We start from the raw sequence: 20,631 nt of genomic DNA, 5'->3' as shown, positions 1-20,631 counted from the left end.
CCATTTACCTTTTTTACTCTTGTCTCACTGTTACAGCAGAGTAGTAGCTGGGCTCTTTATTATAGAAAATGTCTTATTGAAACACAGCCAACACATACTATTTTAGTGAAAATACTCAGACTATATATCCTCCAGAATATCCTTCCTGAAGCCCATGGTTCCGACCAATTGTGCCTGCTGCTCCCATATCACTTTTTATTTGCCCCACTTGAAATAATCTATATATTTGCCTACCATCCATGCAAGAATACAAGCTTCTCAATACAGGGACTGACTCGTGTTCAAAGTTTTTAAAAATAAGCACTAGTTAACACAGTGCCTGGCGCAAAGTAGTTCTCTATAAACATTTTCTGAAACAAACTATTAATATATAGTACGCTCTTACACATCTTAGGAATGTGATATGTTTCTTTTTAAGCTGAAACTTGCCTCCCTTCCATCTTCCTTTTGTTTTGACTCCTTTGTTATTATTATTGATACAATGATTGGATACAGATGGACTTTTAAAGTCTTGGATACGTTTGAGTGGGATGTTATGGTCCCCCCAAAATATTACTAATTATGTAGATAATGATGTAAAATTAGATATCAGTTACTGAGTTCTTACCCAGGAGATATTAGGAAAATTCCAGATAATAACCATATGTCCCTACAATATTGAGTTTTACTCAAAGCCACTCCCCCAATATTGAAATATATTCTCTATGTTGTTTAAGCCTCACCTTCCATCACTATCCATCACGCATTTTCCCAAAGTACAGGTACATGGGTAATCATCATGCCGCATCCCAAGGTCATGCCCCAACTGATGTGCCATTCTGCTTGCAATGGCATTTAGGTCACAGGTCAAAGATCCTGATGCCAAAAAAGATGTGCATTAGAAAGTTCTGTAAGATAGTACACTACAGTACATAAAGCTTTGAACTAGTGGTTGAGAGCTGGTTTCTAGCTTCCGGTTAACTAGTATTTTATCTAAGAGGTCGTGGACTTAGTTATCTTCCGTTCTTGCACCTTAGTTTCTTCAGTTATGTAATGAGGTTGGACAAGTAACCTTTTGGATGTCTCTAACACTAACACTTTGAAATTTTTTTTTTTTTTGGTACAGTCATTGTTGGTTTTATATAGACTCATTTTTACAAATAGCTCAAATTTATTAATTAAAATCCTACACAATAAAATAAACATTATTGATTGTCTTCTATTATTAGATATTCAAAGGGAGTAAAAATAAAAATATGTGAGTTTTGGGTTTCCAATTTATAGTCTCACATTAGGCGATAATGTTATACAATCATGAAGAGGCAGTTACCACTATGAAAAAAGTCAGAAGATCAGTAATGTAAAATCCAACACAGAGTTGATAGTTATCTCTGTTCTCAGTTCTATTTCATGTTTTAATCTCTATATTAATGAAAAAAATTAAATTTCCAAAGAGGGGTGGGATATCAGGTTACTGTAAAAGTAAAACACCCCTAATTTGGTGATTTCATCTTACTCATATGACATTTAAAATGTGTCCTGGATGGGTTATACTGTCATAGTTGGAGTGGACAGCCTATATTAGATTAATTTGACTCTATTATGCAAAATTTTGTTTCTAAAATACCATGGGCAAAGGCGTAATCATAAAAAGAACCATAGGAATAATAAATCAGGTAGCCATTTTAATAAGTACTGGCTTTTAAGTTCAAGGTCTTACAAGACTTGCTTAAGCATAACAACAATTAGGCAGAGACACTATAGGAAATCAACCCAAACCTTGATATCTTTTTTTTTTAAACAAATTTTGTAATGTATTTTCATAGTCTTTGTGCATATCCTTTTTTTTTTTTTTCCTTTCAAACCTTGATATCTTAAAGAATGTCTTAGTGTTATTTGGGCAGCATTTACTAGAAGTGTAGTGACTTGGGAAAGGATCAGGTAAACAAGGGGAGTCAGCAGTATGTAGGTTTTAGGCTTTTTGAAAGTGAATGGTAAAGCCATCTAGGTATGATATTTTCCACATAAGAACAATTATCCTTACTTGCTAAACCAGCCATCAAGTTTTATGTACATCACGTGTCCTTATAAATAACTATATTTAATATGCAAAAGAGATTTCCTAATCTTTGTAGGTTAATTTGTGTATGACATTCATATAAACTCGGAAAACACTGGTTTATCTTCATTATTTATCTATAGTTTTTAATAAAACATTTCCCATTTAATAACGGAAACATGACAGTTTCATCGTGACATTTTGGTGGGAATGTATGACAGGATGCATACATGGTCCCTTTCAATAGGACACAGAAGATTACAGAAATCTAAGGTAAGCATTTTGATTAAGTAATACAACATAAATAAAACACAGCCCACCTTAACGACACTGGAGGAATAATAGGGCAGGCATATACCCCCTGAATAGGAAGTTCCTTGTGCATGTGCTTAGAGCCACTTTCCACTATGAACGAGATATAAATAAACTCGTAATTCAGTTAACACAAACACTGAAGTGCAGTGAACCCCCCCAATGCTAGTGCCTTGGCACTGGAGTTCTGGAATTGAGGATGACCTTGGTTGATATGAAGCTCATTTTAAACCTGTGGTATTTTAGAGGCATTGAGAAAGTCAATGTAGTCTTGAGTTGAAATCATAAGAGAGTACTTTCCCCCCAAAAATAATAATAAGGTCAGAGTCCATTTGACTTGACTTTAGTTTGCCCTACACTCAACTTTGGATAACACCACTTAAAAGACCAAAAAAGTTTAAAGTGTTCAGAGGGTAAAATGCAACATAGTGAATGGACTCAACAGCACGATTAATTTGCTGTGGTGGAAAATTAAAACAAAAAAATTAATCAACCGTAGAAACTCATAGAGGATTTGATAAGTATAATCAAACATTTAAAACACTTGTCATGTGAAAACAGGTCTATTCCTGGGTTATCTAAAAAGACAGATGTACATGTGTATATTAAAGGGAGCCAAATTTCATATGCTTTCAAGAAGAATATTTAGAGTTGGACCACTTTAAAAAGAACTATCATAGGCTGAAGGGCCGTACGTAGAGTATAATAGAGACGGTTCAAATACAAGAAAGCTAGTCAGGCTAGATGACCCCTTTCAGTGTTTAACTTTTCTGATCAAGGAGATATGCTGTATTTCTTTCTTCACTACTGATATGTTTCTGTCCCTACATTTTAAAGTCATTTAGTAGCACTCCCCCATATCTCTATTTGTAGACATACTATTGGTGGTGAAGCTACTGCTCAGAGTAAGAGACACACATGGAAGTAAAAGATTGTCTACTTATACCAAGGTAATTTTCCTAGGCTAATTTATTAAGTATTTTAAGACATACATCCAAGGAATAGGCAAATAGAGCTAATCTTGCCTGCTGTGAAGGTCATGATAATATTTTACTGTATCTCCATAATTTTGGGGCACAGTAGTACGTGAATATCTGAACCCAACCACTACTCCCCTGGAGATATGTGTTGTGGACCATCCTGGATATGAAAATCAGAAATGATATTTGGAGGTCTGGTTCACTCATCAGTCTGCCAAAGGGCTGAACCTGACCTCTGACTATGGGCATTGGAAGCTTCACAGTTCTGAGTTCAGACTGAAAGTTAACATTTAGATAACGATAGAAAGCATATTTGCAGGCTATGTTTGTAGACTTTAGGAGAAATACTGGTAATATAGGTAGATGAAATAGTTAAAGTGGATACCACTCTTATATAGTAGCTTTAAGGACATCAAAAGAGATGCTAAAAGACTCCACTGCTTCAAATTTGTTCTTCCCTAATTTAACATTCCTTATGGTGACAGGACTATGTGAAACACAAAGTTGATGTCAGATCAGTTCCACCATAATTTATCATTTTCCTATAGGCTGAATAGTGTACTAGGTATTTTGAATGACAAAGTGGTAAAAATAGCCCCCCTTTTAAGGAATTAATGACCTAGTATTACAGAAAAATCCAACCCTTTACTTAGGAACATTAAAGCTGTGGCAGGTTTAATTTATCAGATTAATAATCTGTTATCTTAAGTATAGATGCTCTTGAAGAGCTGGTCTGGATGCGCACACTCTGTTGAGGGAAAATGTCCAGAAAATGAAGTGCTTTCTCAGAAAGGTGGGTTTCGGTGCAGTGTTGAAATGGCATGGCATGGAAGGCTGAAGAGAGTTCAAATTGGATGCTGATAAGTAAAGTAAATGGATTCTAAGGGTGCTTTGCTTACCTAATGACATTTTCAACTCTGCCCAGCAACATGAATATTTCAGGGTTTTCATTTCTGATATTAATCATTATTAGGAAGAAAGGTTATTTACAAGCTCACCTGGAAATGTTCTGTATAGCTACACATAACATTTTTGTTCCTGTGGCTTTTATCCAAAAATCAGCTGCTTTAAAAAGTATTTTGGTTTATTTGTTTTGTTTTCTTTTTTAATAATCCACCTAAGATGTGCAGGAAAATAGAGCAGCGACATACCTGAGTAACATAACATGATCAAAATTCTTCCTCTTTTAAAGGATTATTTCTTGCCAAGCCGAAAAACGTAATAAGGTCGTTTCTAGTTTAGAATCTATACCTATTTTGTCTCCATTTGTCCATATTTCAAGGCCAACTAATGTCACTTGAATGTCCAAGGTTTTATAAATCTGTTCAAAGGAGAAATAATTTTTCACAATGTCAAGTTGCAGAAGGATCCTTTATCATGGCTATATTCCTTTACATTAAAAAAAGTAATTTTAATGTGTGAAGTACATAAGCAAAAGTTTAGACCTCATTTTACAAACAGTTGTATTGAAACAGAATGTAGAGTTGAATCGTCCAGAATACTGGGTGAATTGCCGTGACCAACAAAGAAACTTGACCAAAAACACCTGATTCTCCTTGAACTATTATAATCCTTACATACACTGGGCTCAGGATATGTCTAAAATAAATAATTTACTAAAGCTCTGAGATTATACCTGACCTGAAAATATGAATTTATGAACAGTGGCACATAATGGAATGAATGTTCTTTATTCATCTCTCTACTTAGGTCATGAGTTTGTTCTGTAGCAGATTAGAAAGTTGATATTGTTTTCAAAAACCCATAGCTTAGCTTTCATGTTTGTTCCCCATGTTTGATTTTTGGAACTACTTTGTTGTGTAAGAAATCTTATTGGGGATTGCTCAAAGCCTCAAAACAGACAAAAATAGTTGTAGCCCAAGGATTCTCACCCCTACTCCCATCTGCTTTTGTAAACACCTAGTTGATAGGTACTTTGATGCCACGACAAAAGAGTTTAAGAGTTTAAGTCATTTCATAACCGTGAGAACTATGGTTCTCATACACTTTTTTTTTTTTTAACATCTTTATTGGGGTATAATTGCTTTACAATGGTGTGTTAGTTTCTGCTTTATAACAAAGTGAATCAGTTATACATATACATATGTTCCCATATCTCTTCCCTCTTGCGTCTCCCTCCCTCCCACCCTCCCTATCCCACCCCTCCAGGCTGTCACAAAGCACCAAGTCGACCTTTAGTTAAATCATGATCTCAAACCTAACTAGATGTCCATTCCTTTTGGCTCTGATCGTATTGTGGAATAAACCTTATGAATTAGGTCCCACCAAGCAAGATAATTTTTTTAACCTTTGAATTCTCTACATTCGTGGGTGGGCTTTAGGTCCATAAAACTGGATTCAAGTGCAAATGGGAACAATATTTGTTATTCTATGGATGTATTCTCTTCTAGTGAAAAAATATCCTATAAAATAAAGCCATATTTTATCTACAGAATGCTTGGATGGGTTTGGATATACATATTTGGAAGGTTGTTGAGAAAGAACTTTGGAATTTCTGAGACAAAAGAGGTGAAGACATGAAAGTAAAGTGAGAAAGGATGCAGTGAAATAATGAGTGTGGAGGATAAAGGGCCAGTAAGAAGAGATATGACGGGAAGAGTCAAGGACTTTTAGACTGTGCTACTTTAAATTGTTTGTGGTATGAGCCCCCAGTCTGAACTGAAAATCTTTAGTAAAAGTTCAGCAATGTGCAACAATCTTGGAGATGGGACCCCAAGGAGAGAGTTAGAGTCTTATATTTGGGTCAGTGTTAGAGGAGTAATAAAGACAATTGCAAGATATAAGAAACAGGAGAAGCAGCACTTGAGATCACCCCCAGAGCAAAGCCAGTACTGGGTGTGGGAGCTCCCCACTATGCCCAGGAAAGGGATTCATTTATATCCAAGGCTAATGGTAGCTCTCAGCCCCTCCAGTCCTGTTTGGGAAATTGAGAGTACCCTGAAGCAATTCCTCCGCCTCCTGCCCATGCTAGGGGGCTGAGACAGCCCCGCGCACTGTGGAGACTGTTTTCCAGCCCCATCTGACCCGAAGGGCTGGTGAGAACACCTGAAAGATATGCATCCCAGCGGTGCTCAAGCTGAGAGAAGGGCAGACAGAGCCAGCAGTCTGCAAGCAAAGCCAGTACTCCTATTCAGCTGGGAAACTTGGGGTCAGCTTGAGTTAAGGCAGCAAACAAAGAGCTTTACCAGTTTCAGGGCTGCTTCTCCTGCTGTGCCCAAGCAGGGAATTTAATTTGCAGCCCCGCTCATTGCTGAATATAGACTTCAGCCTGTCTGACCAGGGACCCTCACTGTGAGACGCTACATAGCCCATTCAACTGCGGAACTTGAACAGAGTTCAGCCCGTGGCTTCCCCCATCTGCGGAGCAAAACTGGTGGCCTCATCTACCCTGGGAATTCAGTGCACTCAGGTCTGATTCAGGCCCCAAACATCCTAGTGAAAAACTAGAAAAAGATCAAATGTCCTTCAGCTGGTGAATGCAAAAACCACTGATCTAAAGGAGCGATTTCTTACAGTGTCTTTCTTTGGGGCCTCTTTATCCTGGTAATGGAGCTGGTCAGAAGGAGTCAGCTTTAAAAAGATGTGTATAATTCACAGTCTTGCTTCTTTGACAGGATACTAGTTCATTTCATGTTAGACGAATTAATCATTTCAGTGAATTTTACAGAAATATTTCCCCTGATTTCTCTGTCTAAACATGGGCAATAAATTATAGCTTGAAAGACTTTTTGCTATGCAGAGGTCATGGAAGAGTGATTTAAAATAGTGGATTTGATCTACTCATGATGGGTATTCAAATCTTTGTACATTGCTTTATAAATTTTGTGATAGTGACCAATATTTGAAACTTATGTAAATATTAAGTGTCATTTACTTAGAAAACCAAAAACTTAGAGCTATGATGCATTTGTTGCTGTGATTTTTTTTTCAATGGAATTTTGCTAGACTACTTGGTGAACTGTTACGTTTTGGGCTGTCTTAATATCAGTATTACTACAAAAATCCAGCAGAGATCTATCCTAAAAGTTTCTTTCCATTTGTGTTTTTGGCTTGATTCAGACTGTATCAAATCTTACCATGTTGACAAAATTGACCATTCCCCAAACTCGATTCCTCAGTTTGTTAGGGTGATTATTCTTGCGATACTGGAAATATAGACATCAAATCAATACTCATTAATCATAGGAGTTGAATAAAAATTCAACATCATGAGATATTTCGAAGAAAAAAATTCATTGGCTTTCTTTCCAGAGGGCTAAAATATCTGGGCAACTTATGCAGAAATAACATGTTTTATATAAAGTAACTAGATATAGCAGTTTCAAAAGTCATGCTTCACCTTGGCACTACTTTAAGGTTTTCTTTATGACTCTGTTCCCTCTTCACATTAAATATATTACATTATGTTGATTTATTAAACCAACTGATAAGTGTGCTTTAGAGTCCATATTCATAACAAAACTTACTAAAGCTCCACAGCAACCATTATATTGCAAAAAACAGCTTTGTCCGCACTCCTGTATCCATGGTGGCTACAAACTAAGGAGCATGTAATCAAGGACCTGGAGCCAGGGATAGGATGGAGAGGGACAAGAAATTGTGGTTTCCCCTCCTTTCTCTCCAGGAAAAGGCTAAGAAGACAAAGCAGTTTCCTGCTCCAGCTAATTTTCTATGTTGTTCTCTTCTTACAAATGGATTCCCTATTTGTACTTGTTCTCAGCATTATCAGTTTAGACCTAATAAAATACACTTAATAATAACATAAGGTATCCCGTAGAGATACATGCAAGTGGTCAAGCTTCTTTTATAATAATAATTTTAAAAATGCCTTTTCTGAATGCTGCAATTATCCTATAGTTAACATTCCATTGCTCGCCTGTTATCGTAAATATCTGAATACCCCCAAAGATATTACATTAGAATCCCTTTAATTTTCATTTCCTACCCACTCCTCAACTTACTACTCATTGATTTAAATGCCACTATTCTACTGAAACTATTCCTGATAGGCCCATAAATGTCCTCTTAATCATCAAATCCATTGCATTACTAGAGTAAACCTTCATTGTTATGCACACTTTTTCTTTTGATATGTGCTGGATTGGGTTTGCAAATATTTTTAGGGTATTTGCAGTCGTATTTGTAAGTGAGATTGGCTTATAATTTTACTTTCTTGTCTGGATTTGTTATCAGTATCATCATAGGTTGTTATGGTAATGACCCTTAAGGAATCACTCTTCCGGGTATCTGCACCGATGTGTGGTTCCCTCAACCATTGATTCTAGACTTGGCCATATGACTTTAGTTAATAAGACATTTATAAGTGTCCTATAAGCAGAAGCTTGAAAAGCTCTTGTACATTGAAGCCTGGTCTCTCATGATGTTTTGATGCCCAGCTATAATACCAGAAGAACGGGCTTGTCTACTTGGGACACGTGGGCCAAACCCAACACTATGTACCAGACAAGTGGCTAAGGCCAGGTTACACCATCCAGCCAGCCCAGTGGAAACACCAGATTACTGCAACTGTATAAATGACCCACACTAAGTTTTGGGTAGTTTGTTACACAGCAGTAGATAACTAATATGAACGTTATAATAACTATGAAATGTGTGAAGAATGTTTCCTATTCTTGAAAACAGTGTATAAAAGATGGGGTTTTCTGTTACAATAAATTTTGGTAAAATTTGTCTTTAAACTCATCTGAGCCTAGTTATTTGTCAGTAGATTGTGGACTACTTGTTTAACTTTAAAACTATGTAACATTCTTTTTGGAGTTTCCTATTTCTTCTCAAGTCAGCTTCTTAACATTGTACTACATTCTTCTACTCATAAATTTATTGGCACAAGGTTGTACATATATTTTTTAATGATATACATATAACCTTTTCTATATTTATAGTTATGTTTTTCTTTCATTCCTAATTTTATTTGTACTTCTATTTTTGTCTTAATAAGTATTGTCAGAAGTTCCTCTATTTCATTTATCTTTCCAAGGGACTAGCATTTGACTTTGTTTCTTTTTGTCTTGTGCTTTTTGTCAATTTTACCCATTCTTAAAATTATTTTTCCTTCTCTTTTTTGGTTTCATTCTGTGTTTATGTTCTAACTTTTCCAGTTAGACTCTTAATTCATTAAATTTCTTTCTTTTTTAATATAAATGTTTATCTACAAATGTCCTTCTAATTACTGTTATGCCACCTGCATCTAGAAAAATTTATCTCAACTAATGTTTTCTTTTTGCTATTATAAATATTTCATACTTTCAGATTTGACTTGTTTAGTCAATTAATATTTGGCAATGTATTTTTCTTTTAGTTTCCAAATCAATTTTCGTTTTGTAGTCTAGTTTAACAATTTTTTTGTTATACCTTCCAGTTTGGTTGTGGTTAAAAAAAAGCGGTGATCTTCTCCATATATATCTTTCCTATCTGTTTTACTTCCTTTGTGGCAAAATGTCAGTTTAATTCTTGAAAATGTTTTGTTTGAACGTGAAATGAATACATATTGTCTTTTTTCTGGTTGCAGTATACATCCATCAATTGATTAGATCAAACCTATATTTATGTGGTTCAAATCTTTTCTATTTTTGTTGAATTTTTTCCCTGCTTAGCCTAAAATTTTCTAATAGAGATGTAAAAAACAACCCTTCTTACCCTGTAACCATGTTTTTTGTTGTTGTTGTATATCTTTTTATACTCTGCTGTAAGATGTATAATCTGAAATATCGTTGGATGATTTGCAGTTCTTGGAGAGCTCATTCTTCTTTTCATTATGTTGGTTGACTCTTCCTCGTGTGATTAGTTTTACCTTGGATTATGATTATAGGGCATTTTTGACTTGGAGTCTAGCAGTTTACCGAATTTCTGATCAGTTTTTTTGTTGAAAGCTTGGCGTGGCATTTCTGTATCTAAAGAAAAGTATGTCATGCTCCACATCAGTGCAGGACACAGGCTTAGGATTTTGTTTTCTCATGCATAACATTTTCCCTGCCCATTGCTACAGGCAGACAAACAAAACGTTTCCTTTCTCTCTGCAGTTTCACTAGAGAGCTTTTCCAGTTTCCTTTCAGAGATGGGACAGCCCTTTGTGGCTCTGGGCCTTATGCAATATATTCTGTATACTGTGTGTTGTGTCACCATGCCTTTGAATTTTAGTTACTGTTTCGATGGAGATTCTCTGCCTCATTTTTAGCACTTGGAGATTTTCTGTGTTTTTTTTAGCTCAACTATAGATGGTGAACATATTTTCAATTTTTTGAATTTGTTCATCAGTTCCGTATGTTCATGATGTGGAGGGAGGTTCTATTTTGGCTTAGTCTGCTGTACTGCCAAAGGACATTATCATCTCTTATATATGCCTGTCTGGGGAAGCTAAAAACAGAACATGGAACCTGGAATGGAATTCTGATTGAAATACTACTTTCTCTTTGTTAAAAATCACAACTATAGTTTTATAAGAATGAATGGGGAGCAAATGTTTCTCTGAAAACTTACCATGTTATCATCAGCAACAATGAACAGTTCAATATACTTTTCCTTTTCCATACTCTGGAAGTTTATGGAAAATTGAATGAAGTACGGTTAATGTCTCTTATCTTAACATTTTAAGCTAAAATTTTCAAGGTGAGAAATGTTAGTATTATTGGAAGTTGACATGCAGGAGTATATCTAATAATTCTAGAAATGTAGGTAAATAAAACCCACTATATTATTAAAACGTGTGGTTCTATGCATCAGATTCTAGTAAACCTGAAACAACATTCCATATTTTATTACCCTTTTTATTTTTGTTTAGTCTTTCAGGTAAAATAAGGATTATAAACAAAGAATCATGAATCCAGTTTTTAACATTTAGGGTTTTTTTTAATTTACAAAGTAAATGCTTACTAAGTAAGCTCATGTAAAAGGACCATTTACAGTTGAGAGCAAGACATATAACTGGCCAACAGGAGTGACTGTATTCCTTCTACTCCTCTTCTATCTCCCAGTCTCCCTTTATGGGAGTGTCAATTCCAAGGAAACATATGAAAGTTGTTAATTATAGATCTTTTATTTTATAAAACACAATACCAAGAAATTCTAAGTTTTCAGCTTTCAGTGTCATGCATTGAGGTACACGCATATGCTCTTGAATATAAACCAGAGGCATATTGTTCAAATATTTGACTGTCATTCTTTTCTGAACTAAGTAATCATTTATTTATTGATTTATTCAATCAAAAAACCCCATCTATTAGGCATCTAGTAAGTTTCAGACACAGTCTACACCGTGGATATGTGAAGAAAATAAACACTCACACATCTTAAAGGCTAACATGTAGAGGGGATTTAAGTTGATATGAACAAGTATAGAAAAGCCTAAAATATGGAGGACTATCATTGTGCCTTCATTCTACTAGAAATTCCACCTTAACAATTAGAATATTTGGCGTGATGAAAGGGGGATAACCTGGCTTATCATCAACAGCTCCTCCCAAAAAAGTGGCAGGAAAGACAAGGAAAGAAAAGACAATATCTAAGAGAGATTTCAAGATGTAAATTTCATTCTTTCCAACCACTTATAGCCCTAATACTATAAATCTATATGTAGGATTGTAGATATGCCCCTTCTTAGAAACTGATGAGACAAACTGGGATTTGCTGTAGGGAATGAACACTTTCTGTGTAGATAACAAAAACAAAAGTTTGACATTTCAGATTTCAAACAATGAAGATTCAGATTCAGGCAGCCTATACACTTCATTAATTGGGCTCATAATCTCTCTCTTGAGATCAGTAAGAAAGTAAGAGGCATTTGACTTGGGATAAAGATAATTTAAAAATAAGGCACTCACTTCCATTTTGGAGTCTTCCATGGATTTAGTATTGTCATTTGGAACAGCTGTCCTGGTAAAACTGAGTTCTGTACAGGAATAATTGGCAGGTTGCTGCATCTGGGGTTTATATTTGAACACCACATGTTCTCCTTCATCTGAATATTTCACTGGTTCAATGAGGTACCTTCGGTCACTCACCCTGAAGAACCCCCTGTGGAAATTGGGAATACAATGGTCTCTTTAAGATCTCTTTCATTTTACTGCTACATTACTTACACAATATTTCTCTGTTCCACTTTATGGAGTTTGCCTTTTCAAGAAAGGGAAACTGCAGAGTCAAGGCCTCATGTAAGCATGTAGCCAGGTATTCTGAGAGACAAAGAGGTGAGATGGCATGTAACCTTTGACTCAATAACTTTTCTGAGAGTCAGCTCATCTGGATTTTCAGAAGTTTAACAGCCCAACCTCTCCTTTGAAGCATAGGTAGAGTAACAATTCCCACCCAGGGTTGAGGACCTCTGGCAAGTGTGAGTTCTTGCAAAAATTTTGTGAATTTTCATGTCCATCATTCATTAATTACAGAGTAAATATATGAAGGTACAGACACTATTATGTGGTAATTGTGTCATTAAAGGGTTTCTCATTCTTTAAAATTCTGGGACCTACTCAAGTAAAATCCTCAAAAATGAAGACACAGGTTTCTTGCTCTTCTGCTCTTTGCCTCCCCACATCTTCTTCCTTTGTCCTTGAGCCCAAGATCTAGAGACAACAATATAGGCTTTACTTCTGACATTTTTTACTTTCCAGAGTCTGGAAACACTGCCTAATTTAAAGTAAAAAGCTGTGAAGCGTTGTGGTGTGATGCAGTGGGAATTCACAGGCCTACAAATTAGGAGGCCTGGTTTTTGGACAGAGTTCAACCACCAGCAAAATGAATGCTCAGGAGGAAGTCTCTGATGTCAGTATCCTGATCTGTAACATGAGAGGACAGGCTGGATGAGTTCTAGTCACCTTCCAACTCTGAATCCCTTGATCATATACTGAAAAACTTGTCTTGCTTAGGGCTGTGCTTTACATCTTTTTGTCAAAAATGAACATAAACAATGGGCTGGAGTGGATCCTCATGCTGAAAATATACAGTAGCTTTTTTCCATTAATTTTTCTATTTAAAGGTCTTAAAAAGAAAAGAGAAGTGAATGTCTTTGAAAATTCATAGGAAAACTCATAAAGGTAGAAAGATACGGTGCATACCTCAGACCGTTACATGTGCTGATACTGGCAGCACAATCAAATTCATGTATGATGGATCCTTGGTAAAAACAGTGATCCTAAAATAGATGAAGAGGCTACTGATGTAAGTACATGTATTGATATTATATAAATATCTACATATTTTATGTTCACAATACATCATTATTTCATTTTCACAAACTACACTTATGTTCATTTCTGCATTCATTCATGCATTCATTCACTGCATTCTTTCATTGGAAAATTTCGAAGCTACTTTAGAAGCCTTTTATTTTAATTGCATGATTACTTTGTGTGAAGCAGTGTATGAATTCTTCTCTCACAAATTTAAGAGTCTGTTAGTTGATGCTAACCTCAGAAATGTGACCCTTTTCCTTTGAAATATTACTTTTTTAATCCATCTTAAAATCCTATCAGACTACCCCTCCTGTGCTATTATTATAAATTTCCCCCAGTTGCCTATGAAATAAAGTCAAAATTTTTGATGATCGCAGAAATTAGGTCTCACTCTCCAACCAGGTCCCCTCGTGGCTTTGTCTCCTGCCTCTCTGCTTCGATCAAGTTGGTATCTTTATTACTCCCTACTGGGTGTTCCATCCATGGTGATTCCGCCAAATAATTTCTCTTTCCATCAGTTCCTTATGTTCAGCTTCTGCCTATGTGTGACACTTTCCATGGTCCTGGACCTCAGACTCTCACAGACGAACAACCACTCACTGTATAAAAGAATGTTACCCAGTTTTCTTACTGTTCTATTTTACAAAGATTGCATTATGACTGAGATTTCATAGTTGATAGCTGCCTTAAACAGAGGCAATATGGTTTAAAAGTATACATTTAATAGAAGAGAATAAAGTCATCCTTGGCTAGAAGGCTGCAGTGGGCATGTTCTGTAAAGGGGAATAAATATAAAAATAGAACTCATATCCATTGGAATAATATTCATGATTAATGAACAAGGAGAGGACTCAGTGTTGGTGCATCAGAAGGACAGGGCAAGAGGATTTGACTCCCGTAAGGGTCAGTTAGATGGAGGTTTTAAACTTGTTTCATGTCTTGAAGTTTTATCCTTTAGCTTAATTACTATTCCATCATGGTACCTTATACTTCTCTGGTGTCCTGCTTTACCCTTCCTCCAGACTTAACCCCATTTTGGGTACATAGAAGTCAGTGTGGTAAAGGAAAATACATTAGCAGTCATTGATTTGCTTGTTAGGCAGTGATCAATCTCCTTTAGAGGTCAGAATGTCATAGTTTCTGTTCTAGAATCATTCAGTGATGGTAGTCAATGCAGGAGTAATTTCTGATGTAACACTTTCTGAAGCTGCTTGTAAAGCTAGGATGGGATTTAAAAATCATATGAGGAAACAATAGTTTCAGAGAAGAGACATAGGAAGGTCCCATAAGATACCATGATCTGAGGATGCTTGGTGATCTGCTCTCCTTTTGTGGAGTAGTATGTCTCACTGTAATCTGAGGCTAGGAACTGCCTGGAAAAGAGGGCAGAGAGGTAGTGAGATTCACTTATTCTAAAAAGTTAGCAGATAAAACCTATTATGTGAGAGTGAAGGCTCTAGGCTGCTTTCACTTCTCAGCAAGATCCTCTTATGCTAAAAGCAAATAAGCAAAATCAATCCCAGTCACATGAAAAGCCTTTCTACCTAGATTTCATGGTTTGATAAAGATGGTAAAAGATTCTGGCAGTTTTAACAAGGCATCATTTTGAGAAGAACCTAGAGAAAATATTATCTAAGTAAAAATCTTCTTGCCTTAAGCGCCAAAATTAATGCAAAAAATTGTGATGTATATGTATCATATGTATAAATGTATATACTATATATGTTTTATCTAAATATACAGCTGTTGGGTTAATATGTATTAAGATATATGTATCATATGTACATAGATATGGATTTAACATGATAGCAAAGTTTTTACATTTTACGTGAAATTATACAATATTAACTGTAAATATTGTAACCTCTAAAACAAAAGCTTTAAACTAAAGCAGAGAGATATTGCTATAAAAACAATCGATAAACAAAAAGCCAGTAGATAAGAGTAAAAAAGAAATCAAATAATTCAAAGATCCAAAGAAGGGCAGGAAGAGAAAACCAGAGGAACAAAATCAGAGGCAAACAGAAATTCAATATTAAATACAACCATATCATTCATGACATTAAATGTTAATGGATTAAACTTTCCAATTAGAAATCAGATTGTCAGAATCCACTAAAAAGGCAGAACCCAACTACTTGCCATCTTACAAGAGACACATTTTAAATGTTAAGGCACAGGTAGGTTGGCATGAAAAATAGTACATTATGGAAACAGTAAATATGTGAATGCGGAGCTAAGCTGTATTGATATCAGGTAGAGTACAGTTCCCAAAAAGACGGGCATTCCATAATGGCATAATGATAAAAGAGTAAATTCACCATAAAGAAAAAATAATAGTACATGTGTATAACCTAATAGCTAAGCTTCCAAAACATGAAGAAAATATTTTAAAAATTGAAAAGATAAACAATTCCAAATCATAATTGAATGTTTTGACATTCCTCCCTCAGCAGTTGACAGAACAGATAAACAAGTAATATAAGTAAAAATAGAAGATCTAAATAATCCTATCAACCACTTTGTCCTAATTGTTGTTTATAGAGCATTTCACCCAGTAACTGCAAAATACATATTCTTTTCAAGGTATGTTTAACAAATTAGAACATAGGTTTGGCCATAAAACAAATTGCAATACATGTTTTTAAAAATGATATCATACAAAGCTTGAGAAAGGGTATGTAAAAACTACCAAATATTGGAAATTAAATAACCCACTCTTAAATAATCCATGAATCAAAGAAGAAATCTTAAAAGAAATTAGACAATATTTTGAAAGGAATGATAATAAAAATAAAAGACGTCAAGGTGTTTGAATTGCATCTAAATTAATGCTTGAAGGAAATGTCATGGTTTTAAATATTTTAAATACTATGACAAAAAGATCAAATGTTTGCATAAAAAAGTAAACACTAAATAAGTGGAATAAATTAAATAATAAAGATAATAGATGGATTCAGTGAAATAAACAGACAGTAGCAATAATAAACAAATTCAAAGGGTGGTTATTTAAAAAGATCAACAAATTGATAAACCTCTTTAGATTTGTCAAGAAAAAAAAGAGGGAGAACTCAGATTACCAATATTAGAAATTATAAAAAGATTATCATTTAAGGTACCACAGATATTAAAAGAATAATCAGAGAATATTATGAAATACTTTATACCAAAAATTTGACAACATACATGAAATATACATTTTCCTTGTAAATTACAATTTAAAACTGACATGAAATGAAATAGAAAATCTGAATAACCCTCTCAATAAAATTGAATTTGTAATCATAAAACCTCCTCCACACACATACACACAAAATGTCCCTCAAGGTAGTTTCATTCGTGAATTCTATTCAACAATCTAAAAATAACATTCTTCAGAAAATATAGGAAGAGAGAACACTTCCCAATTCATTTTTAAGAACACTTCCCAATTCACCTCTTAATATTAAATATGTGACAAAGACATCACACACACAAAACTAAAAATGCAGAATAATATCTATCATTAACATGGTGTCAAAATCCTTAAGAAAATCTTCGTGAACTGTATATAGCAAAGAGAGTTTTATCACAGGGATGCAAATATGGTTTAACATTCAAATATCAATCCGTGTAAATTACCATATGGACATTTCAATGGATACAGATGAAATGCTTTCAGTAAACTTCTCAGGAAGCTATCTTAATCTCATAAAGTACACAAATGACAAGTCTATTGGCAATATAATATTAATCATTCAATATTTATCACTTTTCCCTTAAGATCAGGGATACTGTAATATTGCCAACTCTTCTATTTCTACTCAGATTGTACTGGAGTTCCTAGCCATTACAATAAAGCATAGAAATAAAAGGAATAATGACTAGAAAGAAAGATATACAACTGCCAATACTTGCTGATGAACATCTCTAAGTAATCTATGAAACAATAGATAAATCCGTAGATTAAGACCTCACAATAGAAAAATGAAATAATAAAAAACAATTCTGCTTACAAGAGCACTGAAAGCATTAAATATGTAGAAATACATCTAAGCAAAGACATCTGAGAGCTGTACACTGTAAACTACAAAACATTGTTGATAGAAATTAAAGATCTAAATTAATATAGAGATGCAACACGAAGACTCAATATTGTTGATATCAATTCTTTTAAATTCATGTATAAATTCAGTAAAATCACAACCAAACTTCTAGCAGGCTCTTTAAAAAATAAAAATTAACAAGTGAGTTCTAAATTTTATAGAGAAATGCTAAGGATCTAGAATTTTTTTTAATTCTGCAAAAGAAGAGCAAAATTATATAAGTTACCCACACTGGCTTTTAGACTTACTTTAAAGCTGCCGTAATCAAGACAATGTGGTCATAGCTTGGGGATTGAAAAGGACGTGAACAGGATAAAATAGAGAGCTCAGAAATAGTCATTTGCTTTTGGTCAAAGGTGCAAAAGCTATCCAATCCAAAGAAAGGCAATTCAACAAAAGAGGCTGGCTATGTATATGCAAAACCAAGAACCTTGACCCACCTTCAAATTAACACACACACACACACAGGCACACACACACAAACACAAACACAAATTCAAGATGATAATAGACCAAAACTAAAACCCTGAAAACGTTAGAAAATTTAGTAAATTGAAATTTCTTCAAAATTATAAATTTTACGTTTTAAAAGAATATTAAGAAAATGAATATAAAAAGTAACAGGATGGAGAAAACAGTTAACAAGAAATATATCTGACAAAGGGCTAATCTCCAAACTGTATGAAGATCTTCAACTCAGTAAAGGACAATTAACCCAATTAAAAATGGGTAAATATTTAAACAGACACTTTACAAAAGATATACAAATGGACAATAATCACATAAAAAAGTTTTCAACAGGGAACTGAAAACTTATCCAAAATGAAATATCACCACAAACCCACCAGTATAACTAAAATTAAAAAGGGGCGAGAACACAAAATGACAAAGAGGATTTGGAGCAACTAGAATTCTCATACATTGTTCGCAGTATTTTGGAAAATGATCTGACAATTTTTTATAAAACTAAACATATACATACCCTGTGATCCAGAAACTTCACTCCTTGGCGTTCACCAAGGAGAAATGAAAACATATATTTATAAAAGGACTATACAAGAATGCTCATTCAAGCTTTACTCATGATAGCCAAGTGCTGGGAACAGCCAAGGTCTCCATCAATAGAATGGATAAAAAAATGCTAATGTGTATATATATATGTGTGTGTGTGTGTATACATATATATATATATATGTATATACACCCACACACACACACACATATATATATATATATACATATACATACACATCATGGAGTAGTACTCAGAAAGGAAAAGAACCACACTTCTGATACATGAACTACATGAATGAATCTCTGTCTATGGAATGCTAAAATAAAGAAGCCTTACACAAAGGGTACATGCAGTGTAAATCTATTTATAAAAACTTCCAGAATGGACAGAATAATCTATGATGAGTAAAATCTCTGTGAATAGGTTTTGAGAGAAGTTGACTAGGAAGGAGGAGGAGGAAATTTTCTGAGTGACAGTTCTTTTATAATTCACTTGTATAGAAATTTGGGTAACACAGGTATGTGCATTCATCAAAATTCAATGCATGTACACTTGAGGTTGTGCATTTCATTGCATGAAAATTTTACATCAAAAGAAAAACTGTCAACACATATTAAACTCTAATGATATGCTTGCTGAAGTACTTAGGGGGAAGTATACTAATGTCTGCAATATAATTTGGTATGCATAAAAATAAGATGGAGGATGGATGGATGATAGAGGAATGGATAGACAAAGAAATATGATATAAAATAAATATAGTGAAATGTTAATGAGCATATTTGTATTTGTATGTCTTGATGGGATTATGGGTATATGTTTATTCATTTATTCAACAGTGGTGCACAAGATACAGGTCACTGCCCTCAAGGAAGCCACAGCTTGGCAAAGAAAAAATCAAGCAAATGTAATTGGGTATTATAAGCATCATAATACGAGAAATTCAGTGACTGTGTGAGAGATATTGAAAAGAGGGGTCAGGGGCAAGGAACAGCACATGCAAAGGCCCTGAGGTAGGAAGAAGCTTGACACATTTGAAGGACAGAGAGAGGTTTAATATTGCCAGAAAATCAAGTGTAAGTTGAATAGAAATGAGAAACGAAAAGTTAGGAAAGAGTCAAATCATGTACAGCCCACTAAGTCACTTAAGAGGATTTGGACTCTAGCCTAAGAGCAAAGAGAAGCAAAAGGTTTAGGCAGAAGAATGCAGAAGTTGGTCTGGTATTTTAGATGGCTTGCTTACTATGGATAATGGATCAGCAGAAATCACGACTGTAGGCAGAAAAAGAATTTACAGGTTATTGATGGTGTACAGGTGATTTGAGCAGGGGAGTGGCTGCAGGAATAGTGACGAGTAGATGATTCCAAAGACTATTTACATACTAGAATCTTCAAGGCTTAGTGATTGCTTGATAGAGGAGGCAAAAGAAAAGAGTCAAGGATTGCCCCAGGTTTCTGGTTTGTTTAACTTTTTCACCACTGAAAGGTGGATCTTTTGAAGGAGGGGCAGCTTTGAGGGAGGAAGAGGGGAGGTTTGTGTTTGTTGAATGTGAGGAACGCATTAGTTAGGACTTTTTTGATTACAAGTTTAATATAAAATTAGAACTTTATTGTAAAGATGCAGAATTCATAGATGGCCAGACAAGAAACTAGGTGCTCAATCAAATAAGAAGGGTTGAATCCCATCTTACGACATAACTATATGTATAGGGGTGTGTGTGTGTGTGTGTGTGTGTGTGTGTGTGTGTGTGTGTGTGTGTGTGTGTGTGTAACAAGATGTTATAATGGGACTTTTGAAATTTCAGTGCTTGAATATGGATTTTATATTAGCTAATATAATGAAACTGTTGTTAATATTGTTAAATGTGATAATATTGCTTTTCATCTTGTCATTCTGCTGTCAATAAACAAAATTTTCACTTTTTTTATTTTAGAATTATATTTATTTTTGTTTAATTTTGAATTCATTTGAATTTTAGAAGCATTTTAGATT

The 20,631-nt window shown here is 34.6% G+C and overlaps 1 protein-coding gene across 1 annotated transcript in view; it reads right to left on the bottom strand.

Annotated features, from left to right (window-relative positions):
- The window catches only part of ADAM7 (ADAM metallopeptidase domain 7), a 32,718-nt gene extending 12,384 nt beyond the window's left edge, over nucleotides 1–20,334 (bottom strand). The window contains 9 exon segments of the mRNA XM_060153235.1: nucleotides 723–855; nucleotides 2,352–2,443; nucleotides 4,482–4,651; nucleotides 7,428–7,496; nucleotides 10,849–10,902; nucleotides 12,189–12,381; nucleotides 13,422–13,498; nucleotides 14,833–14,911; nucleotides 20,330–20,334. Of these exon segments, the coding sequence (XP_060009218.1) occupies nucleotides 723–855; nucleotides 2,352–2,443; nucleotides 4,482–4,651; nucleotides 7,428–7,496; nucleotides 10,849–10,902; nucleotides 12,189–12,381; nucleotides 13,422–13,498; nucleotides 14,833–14,911; nucleotides 20,330–20,334 (872 nt within the window).
- Between the last annotated feature and the right edge of the window lie 297 nt (nucleotides 20,335–20,631).

Source organism: Lagenorhynchus albirostris, chromosome 7 (genome assembly GCF_949774975.1).
Source record: "Lagenorhynchus albirostris chromosome 7, mLagAlb1.1, whole genome shotgun sequence".
Classification (NCBI taxonomy): Eukaryota; Metazoa; Chordata; class Mammalia; order Artiodactyla; family Delphinidae; genus Lagenorhynchus; species Lagenorhynchus albirostris.
The sequence above is the reverse complement of the archived record's forward strand: the minus strand, read 5'-3'. Positions and strand labels throughout refer to the sequence as shown.